Genomic DNA, 13,440 nt, shown 5'->3' with positions numbered 1-13,440 from the left:
ACGACACAAGCGGGAGTGTGTGTGTGCCTCCGCCTCCTTATCCCCGTCCCGAAATTCCAGGCTTCATATACACACATATACATATGAGTATATCTCGCTTCGTTTCTGGTTTAATTTATGGGCCTTTTGTTTGCAATTGTGTGTTGGTATGTTGTTTGAACATTCCGCCTATCTGGGCTCCCGGTTCTCCTATTTTGCTGCACAGTGTAATACACATACAAACAAAAGCGGGACTCGCTCTGGGAAATGCCCGCTCCCCTCGCTTTACACATTTTATGTGCGCTCAAAAGCCAATTTCGTAGAGATTTGGCCGGGTCGAAAAACTTGCGGACCCATTATAAGCGCATAATCTTTTCCTAACACACATACCCAGTACACAGTGTACAGTATACACCCACATATACACAATAGGGCCAAAAATGAAATGGCTAAGCTTCCCTAAGTCAACTCCCCCTTAGCTATACGCTTTGCCCCTCAATGTTGTTAGATAATTTTTGACTTTGGCAGACCAGAAAAATACTTTGGCACACACTTTACTTTGCCAGTTCCGCCGGAAACCCACAGACAGACTTTTGTTTTGGGTTTCACGAGCTCGCATTTTAAAGTTCGCTTCTAGGCGCAAGTTTGTCTTAAGAGCCAGGCTCTAATGGCTAACAATTCAGTGGCAACTCCTGGGAGAAAAAATACATGTCTGTCACTGTTGATGACATTTTTGAAAATGTCAAGTCTCTGGTTGCCAAAGTCGTAAAATATTTAAGTTTTTAACTTACATTATTAGGGCACCTGTGCTTTTTTTAAGTCTTTAGGCATCTTTTTAATAAAATCTTTAAAAAAATGCCTTTTGTAAATTTTATTCTCTACGCCTGTGAAATGATTCCAATGTCTAATTTCTTTAGAGCAATTTTTTTCTTTTCGCCTCCTGGTTTTTACGAGCAACGCCTTACAAATGAGTTTTAGCCACTGACAAGGCCACCCCGGGGAGGCGGGTGCTTTAGATGGGTGGGCGTGGCAAGTTTGGGGGGGAGGGGGAGACAAAGTCGCGCCATTTTCATGGAGAGACCCCACGCCGGTCGTTCGGTTCTATTGCCTGCTTTATGACAGTTTCATAGACTTTTTATGTTTATGCCGGAGCGTTTAGTGAGCGCAGCTGTTGCGTCCGCTTCGCAGGGCCAACTGCCACTTTGAGTTGTGCCCAACCCCCTGTCCACTCCCCCCTCTCCCTCCGCCGCCAACACCCATTTGAAGGCCAATTGTGTCTCTCGGTTTGGCCTAGTACAGTGAAGGGTGAAAGTTGGGAAAACTAGATTAAAGCCAAACTCGATGAGGAAATGTTTCAAGCTGAAACTAGTTTAGAAAATTTAGGAAATAAAATAAATGTTTTGAAAAAGTTTTTACTTTCCTTTATGTATTTTTTAATTAAACTTTAAAGGCAATGTGTCAGGAAATCTTTAAAATTAGCTAATAATTCCCAGCCATTGCCAAGGCTTATTAATTTCCCTCTTAATCTCGCTTCACTGTACCTTGGCCAACTGCGAGGCGTTGCTATATTTATATTTGCGTTTCTTATCTCCACGTAATTAAGGCAATGGCCACAGGACCCAACTGCGTGTTGCCTCCTCGGCGGCCGTTCGTTCTAATCATCATCGCCATAGCCATCATCGACAAGCGTTGTCATCCAGGGGAAGCCCTTAACCCTTGGCACTCCCTCCTCACCCCATGCCCGTTAACCTTCTTAGTTCGACTTTTCGGTGGGGGGCGTCATGAAACTATGTGTTTCCTTTTTTTTTTTGTTGCCTGCGGCCTCGCGGGAACAATAATGTCCCGGGCCTTTGGGAAGAAGTGATGAGGAGTTGCTGGGCAACAGCTGGTGCCGGAGAGAAGCCCCAACCCCAAGCGAAAAGCCCCCTTGGCACAATCCTCAAGGCTAAGCCAGGTCCTCACCGCATTCATTGTTATTTTCCGACAGATCTGACGGGTGGGCGGGGGTGGTGGTTGAAAATGGGAAACACGAGCAACTCCTCAGCATCCTCAGCGCGTCCTGGGGGGGGAGGGCACGTCCCAGCACCTGCTCATCAGGCAGCTCTGCTTCTGATTGGTAACAGGTTACCGGGATAGCAGTTAACAGATTTCTCCTGTTGATTTTGCGCGCTGAATTTTTAATTACTGCACCAGCGAAAAGCTCAAATATTCCCCCGAAAATTATGTTACAACTTAAGCTGTCTGTGCGAAAAGTTGGGAAAACGATGGAGAGTCAGTGGATGCCGTCCTTGGCTGTCTGGTTACATTCTCATTAAACTTTAATTTTTATTCTCTGTCGGAAAAGTGCTTAAATTGATGTAATCGCTAAAGAAAGCTTCATTCGTTATTGATGATTTTCAGAATTAGAGTGAAGGAGCCATGTAATTGATTTGATTTTGGTTTAAGAGATGTCTGTGCTGCAAAATGAGTTCTATACCAAAATTTAAATATATATTTTAAGATAAAAAGTTGTTATTTTGGTAAAGATATGTGATAATTTGGTATACCCATTCATGTTTTGTTTCCCCAATTTGTTTGCCTGAAAACCATGGTCCCCCAGAAATCTTTTTCAAGAACCGAACATATATTTTCAAGCCATGTAATTTGTGAGCTGCAGTCTTTTGATAGCATGGAATCCGTGCCGAGCTTCGGATTTTAATGAGCGCACACGCCACCATGGCTGCAACTCCATATAGATGGTAATGCTCGATATTCGCACTTAATGAGCTTCACCCCTCATAAAGTTTGGCCATAAACTATACTCTGGGTGGACTTTAAGTTGTCGTGGACATTAAAATGCCGGAACCTCGCCTTGGGTCAACCCATTAAATTGGAAGGACCAGCACCAGGACCAGGACACACAACACATCCTTAAGCCAATTTTCGATAAGCTTCCGGGAAGACCACCCAGCAAAACCCTCTTCATTGTCTGTCAATGCGAAAGTATGAGCAAAAAATATTTCTACATTAAAGGTGACAGCAGCAGACGTTGCCACTGATTCCTCATTTTGAGTTGTGGGTCCTGAACCCGGACCGGAGTCCTGTATACTGTATACTGTATACTGAATCCTGAATCTTGGTGCTTGTGACAGCGCCAGCAGGAAACAAACAAACAACGCAGCAATGCAAACACAGGGCAGATGGGATCGGCGGCGGGTTTTGAGGGGTTTTCCAAAGGGGGAGTCCTGCCGGCAAATTTCAGGACAGTGCGTGTGTTTATTTTGTCGTAAATTGATTTTAACGGCGAATGACAAACAGCAGCAGTCGGCAGGAGCAGGAGCAGGAGCAAGAGCAAAAGGAGCCGGAGCACGAACGCCATTTTGCGGCATTTAAAAGTATATTTAAAACTTGCAAGATTGCCTTAGATGAGCTCTTAAAAATTGAGATACACTGTCGCCACATTGTTGAGCTCGTAACGTTAAAGATGATCAACTTTTTAAAGCGTTTTTAAATAAATCATAAATTTTAGTTTATTATTTTGAAAAGAGTTCTACTTTTCCCATTTAATTTCTTGGAAAGAAAATCAACAAAAAAGAGAAGAAGCCCCAAGACAGGTTGCCGCATATTCATTTTCTGATTAGAAAAATTATTACATAAAATTTATGTTAGTTGACAAAGTTTATGGGGCTTATGGGGAAGCTGCGCCACCGGAAGATGGAGACAAGACATGGAGCTGCCTGTTAATGGCTTCCCTTCAGGGTTGCCGCTCGCCATTTTAACTGTATTATGGCGGCCACAAAACGGCAACGGTGGCAACAACAAGCTTAATAAATGTCGCCACAAAGAGGGCGAGAAGACGACGGAGGCAAGGGAACGTAAAAGATGGAATGGCGCGGGGACGATGAGGTGTCGACATCGTCTACTTGGCAAAATGTTAAGCAGGTGTTTCCAAATCACTTACGATGGAACATCACCGAAACAACAAGAAACAACGCGGCGACAACATCAGGAGGAATGCCAAAGGATGCTGCTGATTCTGCCGCCGGCGACATTGTCGAGGAGCTTGCAACAATAACAGCCAGCAAATAATAAACAACAAATTTAGCAACATCAACTTTGTCAGACAGAGAGTGCCGCCATGCCACTTGTCTCATTTGCAAGCGCACAACGCTGCGTATACGTAATGTGCTAAAATACCCACAAAGCTGCGATTCAAATTTCCAGCTTCCCGCAGTTTCTGACAATTGCGGCTGTAACTGATGCAATTTGGAATTACCGAGTGTGTATTTATGGAGGCAACTAAAATGATACCTGGCACCAGTATTAATTAATTTCAATTTTAGATAAATGTTTAATTAAGAAAGTGAAATAGTAGAACTATCTTCAACAAGGTTTTAAATTACGTGATTTTAATGGCTCTTCTCTTGGAATTTTAAATGCAAATCTTCCATTTAAATTCCTCAAATTTCTGCTAATAATGCTCACTTCAAAGTCTTTAAGCTCGACGCGGCCAAGTGTACGTTAGCAAATGACAACAACAACACCAAAAGCGGAAGAAAAAAAAACAAGGAACATTTAAACTGAATTATTCATAAAGTTTGGCAACTGAGAGACAAAAAGGGGGCCAGTGGAGAGCGTGGAAGAAGCGGAGGAGGCGGCCGGGCCAACTGCTTCCTGTGTGTCATGGCCACGGGTCCTGCTCCAGCTACTGTTTCCCAGGACCTTGCTTCGACCCACTCTCCCTGCCACTGCCATCGCCTTGTGCGGTTATTGCGGCGAAGAATGGCGGCCGGAAGTACACGTTGACAAGTCGCACTTCGTACGGCGGACAACTTCCGGCGGCGGCTTTCGGTTCCCCCTACCGTCCTGGCTCTCCTTTCCGTCTCCCAGCTTTCGGTTTTCGGTTTTATGAACTTCACATGACCGGCGGGCGGTCGGTTGGACACCTTCGGTTCCGTCCACTTGCCACTTTACCCTCCTCTACACCCACAGCCAGCTATGGCCACCTCTGCCTCTGATCCAGTTTTCTGTGACCTTTTCCCTTGGCCAACCGCCACCGCATGTGCGTATTTGCATGGAACAGAGGCGAGTTTAAGACCGTTTATTGTTGGTGTTGCAATGCTTGTTTATGCCCCAAAAGTGTGCTTGATTACACTGAGAAAAGTAGCTAACAGTCTGTGATTTTAAGGGATTCTTCCAAACCAGGTCTTAATACTTTATTTTAATTAACATTTTACTCTTTACGACTGCCTTAGGTAAAACCTTTCGGAAACCAATATTATCTTTCAGTGTAGTACCGTATGTGTGGTTATGTAAATGTCTGCTGGCTTAAGCTAACTTTAAATTACGCTTAGCGACTAAAATTAATTTACGCAACGCCACGAGCACGAAAACAACAAAAGGCAGAACAACAACGGGCAACGCCAACGGCAACGCCAACAGAAAATGTGCAAATGTGGCAAATGGATGGGGCAAGAACCGCACTTGGGGCATGGCCGCCACATGGCGCGGCACTAACTAAGCCTCTTTTGGGGTTTGTGCATTGCATTTAGAAAATCTGCAAAATCTGTGTCCTAGGTCGTAAAGTCAATTAATACGTCGCGGAAAGTGAAAATCATTAAAAGCGTTTGTTGAAAGGAGCTTTTAATATTTTGGAAATCGCGTGGCAAGTTCTCAATGGTTTTTGGGGCTTTGAACAGAATGCGCTAGTATTGATTGAACTGAAATATAAATTATAATGGTAGTATCATCGAGCCTTCCTAATAACCCCAATTTGTCTTTGTAATTTTGGCAAATTGCTTATTTAAAAGTAATTGATTTCACCCGTCCACTTCGCCACTTTGCCAGTTGATCACTTGACCTGCTTATTTTCAATAAGTTTTGGGAATCCATCAAACTTCTAAATTGCCCAGCTCCATCAACGGGGCTTAGATCACGTTGGTACCATCCAATAAATGATGGATGGATTGAATTGGATTGGTTTGCTTTCTGGCCCTGACCACTGGCCGATACTTGGCTTTTTTTTTTTGTATTTTATATCGTTTCCCTTATTTTTTGCGGTTCCCCGCCCTAAAATTGTCATTTTGATGACCTTAACAACCTCGCTTGTACCCCAAACCCGCATTTTATTTCCTCTGACTGCCAGTTTGTTGAATGATATTGGAATTTTGTGTTTTGTTATGTTCTGTTGTGTTGTGTGGCTGCCTCTTGTTGTTTAAGTGCCGCAAACATTTCGCTGTTGGAGCGTGGAAAACAATCAGAAAAAACGAAAAAAAAGAAATTTGCTTTTCACTGAACAGATAGCAAAAAAAAAAATTTCAAACAATAAAAAATCAAAAGCATGAAGAACAAGCCGAAAAAAAACGGAAAAGCTTCCGCCACATCAGGAGGCATTTTTCAATTGTGTTAAAAGAAATTTAATATGAAACTCATGTTGTCTATCGATTTTTAATTTCAGTTTTCTACGGCATCCATTTGGCCGCTACTGGGCGCCTTTTCTGGGACTTTGTTGTGGTTTACTTGTATCAGAACAATATATGATGATACTTCCAAGGACAGGGACTTATGTGATTGATTATGGCAGCAAAAATATTTAATTTTTAATCATGCATTGTAATCCAAAATATAATGATAGAATCAAGTAATTTTCCTAATGAATTTATATTTCAAGCTTTATATTAATTTTTTTGATATATATTATATAAATAGATGTATAATATTTGGCTCTATATGTATCGACTTAATTTTCCTTAAACTTCCCCTAGTTGGTGGCACCTTTTGGTCCTTTTGTTATTTGTTTTTCTGTTGGGTAGGGCCCTCCTCTGCTCAGCTGACACATTTCGCATTTCGGGTGATGGATGTGCGGCAATAATTTCTGCTATTTATGCAAACGTAGCTTGTTGTTATCAATGGATGGACTTTAGCACCCACAGCACCACTCTAACCTCTAATCTCTCCCATACCGCATGTCCCCCAGTAACCAGTTTCATGTTACCAGTTTGCCTTTTTATGCGGGTCAACATTTAACCTTTACCTTGCCAGCAGACATACATCAAAATCCGCAGATCAAATGCTGACTTTTTCAAAGGGGGCTGGCTGCAGGCTGGGGCCTGGAAACGGCAACACGTGTGTTGTTTCCAAACCCGTTGCGAATCCCCACAGTCGCGACATCTATCGGCCGATATGGAAATAAATATATCCCGATGGGTATGTGGATGTGGGTCCTTGCTGCTCTCCACTTATGCAAATTGAAATGCAAATAAGCCATGCCGACTGTATAGGCGTTTTATGTTCAAATCTCCCTTAAAAGTCGCCTTGCTTTTGTGTTTCCCATTTGTGTATTTTGTATTTTGTTATGGCACGCTTTATTGAATTCATTTAAAAAACAATTTATCTTTTTCTGGTGCTGCTGTTGGTGCTACTGCTACTGCCACGGCTGCTACCGTTGGGAAACTTTTGCCTGGGATAACAGAAAATTTTCCTGTATTTTTTTGTATTTTCCATAAAACGGAAAAAATCTTGGATCAGAAAAGAGGAAAAAAGAAACGGAGCCGGGAAAATTTTTGAGCCTGTATGGAGTTGCAGGGAAAACTGCCTTGCCTTTTGTCTAACATTCCAATTAGCCTTTTGTTTCGATGTCAATGCAAAACAGGCAAACCCTTCATCTTTTTTTCACTATTTCTCCTATTCATTTCGAGTGCAAGCTGTGAGCATAAAAAATTGTAAAGATTTTTGTTCCGTCGGTCACGCCTTTTAAGGATCACAATTGCCTTTTGTGCACCGCCTCCTGTCAATGACTAAATGTATGGCTGTTCAGTGGAAAAACTGAGCAAAAAAATAAATAAAAAGCAATCTGATGGCCTTTTAACAACTCGAACTTGTTGGCTTTCCATTGCCCTAGGCAGTGGATGTTGCCTAATGGCCAGTTAGTTTGACTTTTCTTGACAAAAAGAACCTTTAACCATCGGGTTTTTCTTTAAGAAAAACAAGAAATGGGTGAGATGAATGCTTGTGGTTGGAAATTTTATTTCTTTCAGGTTTCAGATGAGATTTTTGAGTTTTCTGTAAGAAATTGCTTTGTTATTTTATTCGTTAAGAGACTTATGGCTTGGATTCTATGGCAAAAATAAAGAAAATCAAAACAAACCTCTTGTGTGTATAACATTTTAAAGCCATCACTTTTACATACATCCCCAAATATTTTTATGGAACTGCGCCTGTTTTTTCCCACCAAAGGACTTAGACCATTAGTCTGGATCCTGGGACTACATAAATCAAGCAAATTGTTTAACGCGCGATTAGCAAAATTCTGTTATAATAATTCTTGTTGTATTTTTGGCAGTCGTGTTTGCTTCTTACACGTTTTTGGCATTTGCATGTTCTGCGGCTTTTCCTACTTAGCGAGAACATGCAGTACATGCTTTGGTATCTGTAGCTGTATCTGAATTTGTATATGTATCCAAGAGTATGTTTTTGAATCATTTATTTATTACTCTTGTCCTCTGGTGGTCTGTCGCCCTTCCCACCTTATAAGAGGCTCTTTGTCTGGCGTGTATTTTGAATGGCCTGTTGAAATTTTCCAAACGATTTGCAGCATACGCCGCATTGAATATTTTCCTGCCCTACCCAGCCCCATCTCCTTGGCCCTTTATGTTTTATTATTTTTGTTGTGTTCTTCGGCGCTTTTTGTTGTTGTTTATTCACGCTCAAAATACTGTGGAAAATGATTATTATGATTAATAAATAAATATGCCGGCAAAACCGAGCAACGCACTTTATTCAAACAGTTTGAAAAGTTCCACCACTTCCACCCAAGGACTTTAGGATTCAATCCGCACTCGTTTCCCTTTTCGCAAGAAGGGAGCCACCATGGCGGATACGCAATGTGTTACCAATATCCAAAGACAATGGGATAAGGCATGGAAATTAGCGAGAAAAATATATATCTATTCAAGTATGTCTCTAAGTTCCCTGAACTTTCTGTTATTATTCCTAAATTTTTAGCATACCCTTCTCATTAGCAAAGTTTGTAACTTTTCAAATCACTTTTCATCCTTGGATCTCGTTCTGTGTCTGCCCCCATTGTCGCAATGATGGCATAACAATAATTTTGTTTTCCAACCTAGAATTCCTGGGCCAACAGCTGCGCCTGATGGCTCAGAAGAATGAAATGAAAGTGTGGGTGGACGGGTAGGTGTGGGCTCCCAGATGGGAAGCCATCAACTTGTTTGCACCACCCGGCCGATTGGCCGATTGGTGGGGGTAATGAATTATCGTCAGCCAGATGAACATTTAATGATGTACAATGGCATCGATGACGTTGCGACGACATGGCCGCTCTTGGCGTTCTTGTACTCGTCGTTGGTAATTTTAATAAATTTAACAGTTGAGAGAGCACGGGAGTTTCGAGGCGCATCTTTCATCTTTTATCGCGCGGAAAAACAATCCTTTGCGTCCTGGCAATTAAATAAATGTCCTCTCGCGCACTGGGAACAGCCTTTAACCTGCAGCCTTAACATCCTCGATGTCATTGCTCATTGACAGCCATCAGGCATCAGCGTTGAATTTATGAGGCTGTCTGTGATTTATCAGCCCGTTGCACAAACACACGGCCAGGATGTACATTGTACATGTATACGGAGGCACTTACCGATAATTCGAATTGAGCTGCACATCGCCGATGGCCACGTTCTCGAACAATGTGGGACAGCAGGTCCAGCGTGCCCAGTAGAAGGTGAAGTCACTCGAGTCGTAATGCTCGGTGAAGCGGCACTTGAGCACCAGATCGACGCCCTCACGCGTGTCCAGCGAATCGTCCCCGGAGATCAGGCCAATGGAGAGCCATAGGTGACCTGGAATGAAATGGTAGACCTTTTAGTGCACAGCAAAAAATTAAAATTATCGTTCTTTAAATGCTAAAAACAACAATCTCAGTAAAAAAAAAATGGTTTTTCAAAACCTAACCCATCAATTGTATATTTTTTAGTTTACTACCTCTGTACTACCGGCTATCCTGTAACTACAATTCAATTACCCTGCGCAAATTCGTAGAGTTTGCGTTCATTTAATTAACAACAAAGCCCGTCGAAATCCAGTACAAAAATTCATAAAATAACACTGATATATACCTGCTGCTGGACTGATTTGATTTATTTGTTCGGTATTATTAACGCAGCAGGGCAAAAACGAAAATCAATATTACAAACACTCCTTGTAAAAAAAAAAAAAATAGAAAATCAACGAAGCTCCAAAAAAATGGAATAAAAAAACGAATGGTATTGTACAACTCATGGAAATTGTAAATCTCTACCACAAAAATGAATAATTCACGCGCAACACCAACCATAACAGAATGGACAGGGAAGTGAAACAACTGCATTCAAATTGGTTTGTGTTCCCGAAAAGGATTTCGAATAGATTTTGGAGTGATGTACTGTAATCATTTTTATCGAATTTTAGTAAAAGTTCTATGTTAACTTAGAAGTGTCAGTTGGTCATTTATAGGACGCATTTTTGCATAATTGGTAGACAACTATAGAAATAAGTTTCCCCAAAAACAGTTCCAATCAAAAATTTCATAGATTTAGGGTTAGAGGGAAAATGAAACTTTGAAGCTCTTACTGGCCGCATTGTGGTCGCTTAACAGTTTGAGAAGCACCGGTCAAAAAAAACTAAGAACGGTGCGCCGTTTAGTTTCTATATTTCGTGATTGTGGGAGTATTTATGTGTGTGAGTGCTAGGTTTGAGTGTGTGTGTTCAGCTAAATGGAGCAAATGGTCGAGTGGACGCCATTGGGTCGAGTGGATAGGGGGCGTAGTACGGGAAGTAGTGGTTAAGGGAGGTTGTTTGCTCATGCAGCGCTTAGTTTTAATTTGTCTGCCTGAATTTTAGTTTTTTCTGTGTTTCTGCTTTTTATATTCTGCGCTCTCCTTGTTTTTTCACTTTGCTCAATTTTCATGTATTTTGTTGGAGAAGCAAATCTGTTTTTTGTGCAATTCCCCACCATTCCAGAATGTGTATGTTTTGTGGATATTTTTCACTAGCTCTCCACTGTTACGCTTCGTTTTTTCCGATATATCCCGTATATTATACAGCTCGAAAAAAAATATAAACAAAAGGATGGCCAAAGCAACAGCTTTATTGTGTTGAGATTTTCGGAATATATATAAAACATATATAAACAAACTCAATGCACTGTATGTGGTTGAATTTTAAATTGAGCTGCCATCGCTCAAATGTATGCTGCACTTTTTATTTTCGGCAACTGCATCCCCTTTTTTCTGTTTACATCTTTTTTAATTGAATGATGTATAGGATTTTATCCAGCCCCGCTTACAGATGCTGTAATTAACAATTTCTGTTCATTGGCCGACATAAAAAGCGGTTAAAATATTTATAAATAAAATAAAAACCTTGTCGGCCTTGTCGGTTTATTTGCTTTTGTAGGACGCGTGTTTCGTTGATTTTCTTGGCAGTGATTTTAAAATCAACTTGACAGATTAATATAACCTTTATTATAGTATATATTTTCATTTAAAAACATTTCTCAAAATAAACTCTTTAAATTATTATTCACGGGTAACCAGCTATCTGGCTTAATCACACCACTTTGCACACAATTTTCCAACAACTTCTAATCAGGGGAATTTGCAATCCAAATCAAATCAATTAGATGTAAAAATCCCAGTTCGATCATTGAAGGCAATGTGAAATTTTAGCAAAATCAACACTGGTGGAGAGCAAATCATGTTTAACATTTGCTTTAGCTACCGATTTACATATTTCCATCCAAATAATTATGACTACAAGCTCACTTTTCCCCATGGGGGCTTTCGGCTACATTGCAGTGACCACGCCCCCACTCGCCCATTTGTGCATACGTAAGCATGATATGGATATGCATACATTCGTATACTGCCATATAGATTTCATTTGGGTTATATAAGTTGATTTTGGAAACAGACAGACTGTTGGAGGGGCATGGGTGTGGAAATTACCATAAGCAAGTCAAAAGAAAAACACTTTTTTGGGCCAGACCTCGAGGTTGTAGTTTTTTTTTTCTGGTACTTCCCAGAATTGTATTTATATTTTTAGTAATTTTCTCTGACCGTAAGGCAGACGCTGTATTTTGCAATTATTTAAACAAGCTTTTGCAATCTGATGGATTTTAAAATGTAAATTAACTTTGTTTGCATACAAAAGTTTTCCATCACAGTTTGCCAGCCATTTTTGGGTAAAAACTTATTTCTCCCCCCATTCATATATTATATGGAGTGTGTGTGTATTTTGTAATAATTAGCCATCATTAGAGTTTCGGTAAAAGTTTTACTTCGTCTCGCTTTTCCTGGCGGCTTTATGAATTTTTCAATTGTTCCCTCTTCGCTCCGGCACGACAACTGAAAACTTTATCTCCACTCCGTTCAGTTGAGTTGAGTTCAGCTTCGAAATGCTTAAACATTCATAAATGCAAGTGCACACATCTCACTAGCACTTTTCAAGGGGGGGAGTGTTACGAAAGAGGGTAACGGGTTCGTTTGGGCCAAAAAGATGCCAAAGCAAAAGTCAAGTCTGGCCAAATGCAACCAAAACAAAACCGCAAAGCAAACAACAAAAAACTTTACACACATTTGTGAGCAAAAAATAGTGCAACTTTTTTAACTCTTGTTTTAGTTTTATTTTAGTTTTTTTTTTTTTTAGTTTGGTTGGCTGTGGTAGCTTTTTTTGTTGCGTATGCTGTGAGTTTGACTTTGTTTTGGGACGACGACGCCTTAGCTTTATAAACACAAATGGCTAAGGAAGTCAAAGGAATGATTTGGAATTTTAATGAAGTTCAAATGTTCTTGGCTCTTGCAGAGGAATGAGTTGAAAATAAAGAATAATTACTTTTAATAAAATCTAAAATCCATAGCAATTATCTAAGAAGTCATTCCGAATGACTTATTCCCCCCTCTAGTGAGGTCAAATATGCAACCGAAAGTGTAATGCACTCTGGTAACCATTTCCCCTGAAGCAATTCCGGTATCCTTTGCCCCCCAAAAAAACCCTTACTTAAGACTCATAAAACATCCAACACTTCCACATCATTTTCTGGCGGTGTCTGCTTGACTTGTTTGTAATTATTTATTTCGCATAAAGTGTGGAAGACTTCTGTGCGTAGCGAAGAGTTATAGCATTTATGTGGGCATTGTGTGTGCATGCAGTGTGTTGTCTAGAGTTTTTAAAACAGATTTCATGCTACAACGCCAACGATCCTCTGGTATGAGGGGATGAGTGAGGAAAATGTTTTTCCGAGCAATGCATCTAATGTGTGCTCATGTGTATGCTTCTCTATGTGTGTGTATTACACTTAAAACATGCTGCTCGGCTCGTTTGCTTGTGGCTTTCCTTGATGTTGAGACAACCCCTGACTCACTGACTCACCTCTCCTCTCCACACTCTCTACACCATCTCCCTCAAAATATTCCTTCGGCTTTGTCCAGCTTT

General features: G+C 40.8%; 1 protein-coding gene across 3 annotated transcripts in view; it reads right to left on the bottom strand.

The window, feature by feature from the left end:
• The window catches only part of fred (friend of echinoid), a 93,518-nt gene that overhangs the window by 37,550 nt on the left and 42,528 nt on the right, over positions 1 to 13,440 (bottom strand). For all 3 annotated transcript variants that reach the window (XM_070276984.1, XM_070276985.1, XM_070276986.1), the window contains exon 3: positions 9,608 to 9,809. In XM_070276984.1, the coding sequence (XP_070133085.1) occupies positions 9,608 to 9,809 (202 nt within the window). The remainder of the gene's footprint in view (positions 1 to 9,607; positions 9,810 to 13,440) is intronic.

The sequence above is a fragment of the Drosophila bipectinata genome, chromosome 2L (assembly GCF_030179905.1).
Source record: "Drosophila bipectinata strain 14024-0381.07 chromosome 2L, DbipHiC1v2, whole genome shotgun sequence".
NCBI lineage: Eukaryota > Metazoa > Arthropoda > Insecta > Diptera > Drosophilidae > Drosophila > Drosophila bipectinata.
This window is presented reverse-complemented; position numbering and strand designations above follow the sequence as displayed.